Source organism: Lygodium microphyllum, chromosome 8 (genome assembly GCF_053477565.2).
Source record: "Lygodium microphyllum isolate KBCC chromosome 8, Lygodium_microphyllum_v1.1.10, whole genome shotgun sequence".
NCBI classification, from domain to species: domain Eukaryota; kingdom Viridiplantae; phylum Streptophyta; class Polypodiopsida; order Schizaeales; family Lygodiaceae; genus Lygodium; species Lygodium microphyllum.
The window spans coordinates 12,611,069-12,617,105 of record NC_141142.1 but is presented as its reverse complement, the minus strand read 5'-3'; the positions used below and the strand labels follow the sequence as shown (position 1 = coordinate 12,617,105).

The following is a 6,037-nucleotide window of genomic DNA, read 5'->3' as shown; positions in this document are numbered from 1 at the left end:
ATTCTTATAATCTCCATAAGACATGTAGGTTTGCATATCTTCTTTGATATTTACAAATTCCCTACTCAAGGGATAAAATGTAATAATAAATTGGAAATAGTGTTATGACAATATTCTCAAGTATTTGTGTAGAATAACTTCTAATGTGAAAGAAGTAACCTTGTCAAAGTGATGTTGTGAAACAAATAGCTTTGTGATGATAATATTTTATAATGGGGATTAAAATAATTAGATTTGCACAGCCATGGCATATAACATGTAGAACACGAATGATGATGAAATGCTAATTAGCCATGAAATAAAAAGCGTAAAGTAGACATTTGTCGGTGAGGTTATTTAATCAATTTTCTACGCAGAGTGTGTTGCATAAAGTAAGCTTAAAACATGAGCCTCATCCTTGATCAGTACAATAAATTGTATCTAGCTAGAAAAGTACAAGTTTTGAGCCTTAACATGGGATGGAAAAATGTGGCTCGTGTAGAAATTTTGGATTTACAAGTCAATGGGTTTTGTTTGAGAGAAAACCCAAGCATGTAGGGTGCAACTATCATATTTTGTGTGTTAACCTAGTTTGAAGCATGCGGATTAAATTAATATACATGTCGATTTTTTATCTACATGTTGCCAAAGCATGTACACATTTGGGATGATGGTATGGTATTAATGTCAAGCATGCTTAGGTCTAGTTTTGATGATGCCTTGTGGTTAGTATAATGTGTATGGGTCTTGGACTTTTCAACGTGATGTTAAACTGTGCCCACTCCCATAAAATCAATGAGATTGATGTCCCTATCAAATTTGTCATCATCTGTGGATTTCCATTTGCCACTATAGCACTCATCCTTACAGCTATTTTGACTATGGGGTTGCTCATATGACAAAGGATTTGTGGAACATTGAAGAGAGGATCCATAATGTGGTTTGTTTTCCATAATAGCGAAGACATTACTATTTTCTTGCAAGACTATGTGGGGATCAACCATCCTCTTCTCATGAAAAGGAAGAGGTGACCACGAGGCATGGTCATGGGGATGGTGATTCGTAGAGGTCGCGAGGTTATTATGTGAAGAGCCAAGGGCAGGTCTTGATGTTGGGCCATGTTGAGTCATGAGTGTATTCATTGAAGGGCCAAGGGACTGCCTTGATGTTGGGATGCCGATGACTCTAGCGTGGGGGAGGTGAGCGAAAACGTCTAGCGGCCATGGAGCTGGATGGCTAGTATTCCGTTGCATCTTTTTGGCAGTGCGATGGCAATTAAATAGGGCGTGCTGGTGATGAGCTGCAGAGACGTGGTCAGCTTTGCACTGGCGGGCCATGATTACGTGCCAGTGGTTCTTGACGGCGTTGTCGGTACGGCCGGGGAAGAGGCGGGCGATGAGGGCCCAGCGGTTGCCGTAGGCGCGGTGGGCGGCCATAAGCCGCTGCTCCTCCTCGGGGCTGAAGGGCAACCGGTTGATACGTGGATCCAGCTGATTGAACCAGCGCAGCCGGCAACTCTTGCCTGGGTATACGCAGGTAATTTCCCCACATACAGAACGTAATACATATAAATAGATATGGTCAATTATATGTTGTTCACGATACTCCTCAATTTGAGCTATTATAGCCATTATATCACTCACTACAAGCAATTATTACCAGACTTCAAATCAGATATCGCCCATGACGTCTGATTGAGCTTCCGTGGCACGGCCTGGGCTGGGGTACCCTAATTTTATCATTATTAAGCTGTACTTAAACCTTCCCTCTCGTCTAAGCCCGCATCTACAATTAGTCCACGAGCACAGCAGTACCTGATCTGCCGTCCACATGGCGCGCGATAAGGTTCCAGTTCTGAGGGCCGTGCTGCCCCACCAGCTCCTTCAGCTTCTCGTCCTCACTTGGCCGCCAATGGCCCCGCGTACTACTGCTGGCCGTGCTGGTACTCAGAGCCGAGGCGCCAGCTGCTGATTGGCCGGCCAGATCCTGCACGCGGCCACTGCTGTTTATATGACCGCATGCAGATGGACTGCAGCTGCATCGGCTCACTTTCTCCTTTTCCTCTTCCTCGTCAGTACTCTCTTTTTCCTCTAAACTGCACGTCTCAATATTCATGGCGCACTGCAGGACAGAGCTCGCTCGCTCGCTCGCTGGCTCTCTCTCTCTCTCTCTTCTCTCTCTCTCTTCTCTCTCTCTCTCTCTCTCTCTCTCTTCTTCTTCTTCTTCTTCTTCTTCTTCTTCATCGATGACCGCCAACACCCCGCCCCCGCGGGACACACACACACACACTCTCTCTCTCTCTCTCTCTCTCTCTCTCTCTCTCTCTCTCTCTCTCACGTTAGTTGGATTGTAGCCCTTCCTCACTGCAACCTGCCGGTCAGCACCCCATGATAGCCACCTTTCGGCGGGCGGTTTTCCTCACCTTCACCGGCCTCAGCCTGTCTTCCCAACCTCTCCCAGTCAACTGATCACCATCTCCAACCACTCTTTACCAACCGATCATCCTCTCCCCTTCCAACCTTAATACCATCAATGAAAAACGCCTAATATCCCATCCATTATTGATTGGTAATTTAACATATAGTAAAGTTGAAAGTTCCTTGTCTTAACCATATGTAGGAAAATATGAAGCTTCGATTAAACTAAAGAGAAACTTTTAAAAAGTTTACAAAAGAAAAATTGTGAAAGGTTTTTCCTACTTTTTCAAGCCATCGGTTGAAGATGCCTTATCTCAATGCTTTCAATGACTCAAACCTTCCATCATTGGTTAATATAGAGAAATTTGGTGATTACCTATCAAACGCTCCAAAGTGTACGAATTAGTTTTGGGCTCAAAATGCTAAGATTCAAAGTCATAAATTAATCCCCATAAGCTAGTAAGTTCTTATATGTGAAAATAAAAGATCAAGTTTTAGAGCCTCCATTATCAATTCCAAGTATATTCCTTGTATAGTAGACATTTGATAAGTGGTATGAATGGATACAACTAAAGGACTTAAGAATGAATGTTGCAAGACTTGTCTATATGCCAAATCTTGAACCCATGCAAAAGTACAAGGTTAAAGCCAAAAAGCAAGAGTGTGCATTGAAGTGTAATAATAATATTTCAAAAGGAAAATTAACTTGCAATCCAATAATTGCCACTTTTCTGACCTTCCAAGTAGAATTATCTATTTAATTGTGCATTGAAGTTGAATGGTCAAAACTCCTTTAAAGTTTTGTAATTTTAACCAACTTTAGTCTTGGTATGTGTATATTTGGTCTGATCACACTTGCGCTCAATTTCCCATTTCATTTTTTTGACACGCAAGCTAGTATCATTATTTTTCTCAATGTTTCATCATACGGCTAATCTATGTGGCCTCTCTCTCTCTCTCTCTCTCTCTCTCTCTCTCTCTCTCTCTCTCTCTCCATTTTGTAATGTAGTACATAACTATGAGTTATGAGTTTAGTATCTTTCTCTAACTTTTTGTGTCCAATTTTTCCCTTCCTTGTTGCAAGCATGGGATTGTCACATGGAATGAAATATCAAAACGACTTGAGTGAATCAATTGTCAAATGTTTCCCTAGTGATAGGCTAGGATACAAAGGTAAGGGCAAGTTGAACACAAATATCTATCTCAACCTAATAAATGCTAAGAGGATCAACCTTAGAAATGATGGGACGATCCTTGTTTGTATTGCATGCACCATTCTTTCCTATTTCATTTTTGTCGTGTCTTTTTAGTTTAATGGTTGGCCCACTATTTCCAAAAGTAACTCCATCTTGTCAAGATTGTAACAAATTACCATGGGTAGATTTTAGTGGCCCGTGAAGATGCTAATAGTTATGTATGATTCTAGCTTGCCCTTGATTGAAAAATCTTGTCGGTAAGACTTAAGGCATATAACTTTGGTAAGATCTATGTAGAAGATCATAACATGGAATTTCTCATGTGTTTGAACATTGAAAATATTTATAATGTGTATTACTAATTTCTACTAGCATAATTTAGATCAGGCCTCACAAAGTATATATTCCCCTCATCCTTCAATTTACTCTAAATCTTGCTTGCATCAAGAGTTTGATCCATTCAAGTAGCATCCTTATTGTGGCTCATAGCTTTGTTGAAAGTTCTAAATATGCATGCAAGGCACTTTATGTCTCACATCACATCAATATTGCTTTATTTGTCCAAATATTCAATCATGAAATAATGAGCCACATGTTTGCTACATTAGTTTTAAAAATGTTGTCAAAATATTATAGCTTCTACAAGTTATAGACTAAGAAAATCTATTAAACACCCACTAGTTAATATAACTTTAACAAGCTGAGAGCAAATTGATGTCCTAAGACTTGATTTCTTTCGATAATTAAAGCACAAAGAAAATGAGTACATATAGATATTTGAGTCTCAAAACACTAGCAACAAAATTCATATCTAGCATAAGTGAGAGAAACATGCACAAATGTAATCATGTGTACACACATTTTCTAAAGCACGCATCACACAAACATGTGTATACTTCCATGAACACATGCTTACATATGTATACATTAGTACAATGAACTAGCACTATAGGCAAGAGAATGAGCATGCTTTATCAACTAGAAAAAAGAGTTAGGGGGTGTGTCTATATTTGTGTTTATAGTTGTATATATAGACCCACATCTATAAGCATGTCCACTCTATAATTTTCACGCAATTGTAAACACACGTTTAAATGCACATGTAGATGTGGCATGGGCTAATAGAAAAACTAGAAAACTATTGGTTGTAGAATTATGGCTAGGGCCACAATATTGCAACCAATAGCTCCTTAGTTTGTTTTTACCCCTTCTTACATGCACGTTAAGCATTATTTATGATAACAAGAATATACACACTGTAATGAACCAATTTAACATACAGAAAATTGCAAGTAATAACACAACTTAGCAAAATGAGGTTGATCCAAGAAATAATATTTGTTACAAGGTAAAATACACATGGTGTATATTAAATTGAGTTAGACAAAGCTATGGAAGCCAAAATTTGGTTTGTATCACAAGATAGGACTCAAACTTGCCAAATAATGTCCTTTATTGTATATCAATAAAATAATAACAAGTTGTATCTTACTACTATATTATTTTACCTATAGGTTCGGAAAGCCCCGAACCTCCAGAGGGCTTCCCGAACCTACCCTCTTTTCCAAACCTCCTTTTTTCAATCAAAACCCCCTCCCCTCCCCTCTGCCCTCTCACCTCCCTTTTTTAAATTAAAACCCCTTCCCCTCTCTCTCACTTATAATCTCTCTCTTTCTTTTCCCCAACCCCTTTTTACTTAAATTCTTTCCCCCTCCCCCTCTCTCTCTCTCTCTCTCTCTCTCTCTCTCTCTCTCTCTCTTTTAATTAAATCAAACTTGTTTTTAAATCAAAAGTTTTGTTTAATTAAAATAAGGAGAGAGAGAGAGAGAGAGAGAGAGAGAGCAAAAAAAGAGGAGAGGAAGGGAGGGAGAGAGAGGGGGAACATAGAGAAAGAGAATTATAGAGAGATGAAATATAAATTTTAAGAGAGAGAGAGAGAGAGGAAAAGAAAAAAGAAAAAGAGAGGAGAGAGGGGGAGAGAGATAGAGAGAAGAAAATGAGAAAGAGAAAATAAGAAGAAGAAGAGAAAGAATTTGAATACAATGAGAGAATTATAGAGAGAGAGAGAGAGAGAGAGAAAAGATAAAATTTAAGAGAGAGAGTGTGTGTGTGTGTGTGAGTGAAGAAAAGAAAAAAGGAAAAGAGAAGAGAGAGGGGGGAGAGAGACAGAGAGAAGAAAATGAGAGAGAAAATAATAAGAAGAATTATAGAGAGAGAATAGAGAAAGAATTTGAACATAGAGAGAGAATTATAGAGAAAGGAAAGATAAAATTTAAAAGCAAGAGAAAATAAAAAGAGAAATTCTTTAATTAAAATAAGAAGAGAGAGAGAGAGAGAGAGAAATATACAAAGAGCAAAAATGAAAGAAGAGGAGGAGGGAGAGAGAGGAGGAACAGAGAGAAAGAGAATTATAGAGAGAGAAAATATAAAATTTAGGAGAGAGAG

General features: G+C 38.8%; 1 protein-coding gene across 1 annotated transcript; it reads right to left on the bottom strand.

The window, feature by feature from the left end:
* Nucleotides 1–397: 397 nt before the first annotated feature.
* On the bottom strand, nucleotides 398–2,296 carry LOC148031975 (uncharacterized). Its single transcript, XM_087682582.1, has 2 exons — nucleotides 1,794–2,296; nucleotides 398–1,501 (listed from the first exon to the last, which is right to left on the bottom strand). Exons 1-2 carry the CDS (start codon nucleotides 2,092–2,094, stop codon nucleotides 747–749), a joined length of 1,056 nt encoding a protein of 351 aa, XP_087538708.1. The 5' UTR covers nucleotides 2,095–2,296; the 3' UTR covers nucleotides 398–746.
* Between the last annotated feature and the right edge of the window lie 3,741 nt (nucleotides 2,297–6,037).

What these genes read in the sequence shown, in the direction of transcription:
- LOC148031975 (XM_087682582.1), bottom strand. Translation starts at nt 2,094, where the DNA reads ATGAATATTGAGACGTGCAGTTTAGAGGAAAAAGAGAGTACTGACGAG. An exon ending in CCATGTGGACGGCAGATCAG is followed by an intron (nt 1,502 to 1,793) that starts GTACTGCTGTGC and finishes GCGTATACCCAG; the next exon opens with GCAAGAGTTGCCGGCTGCGC.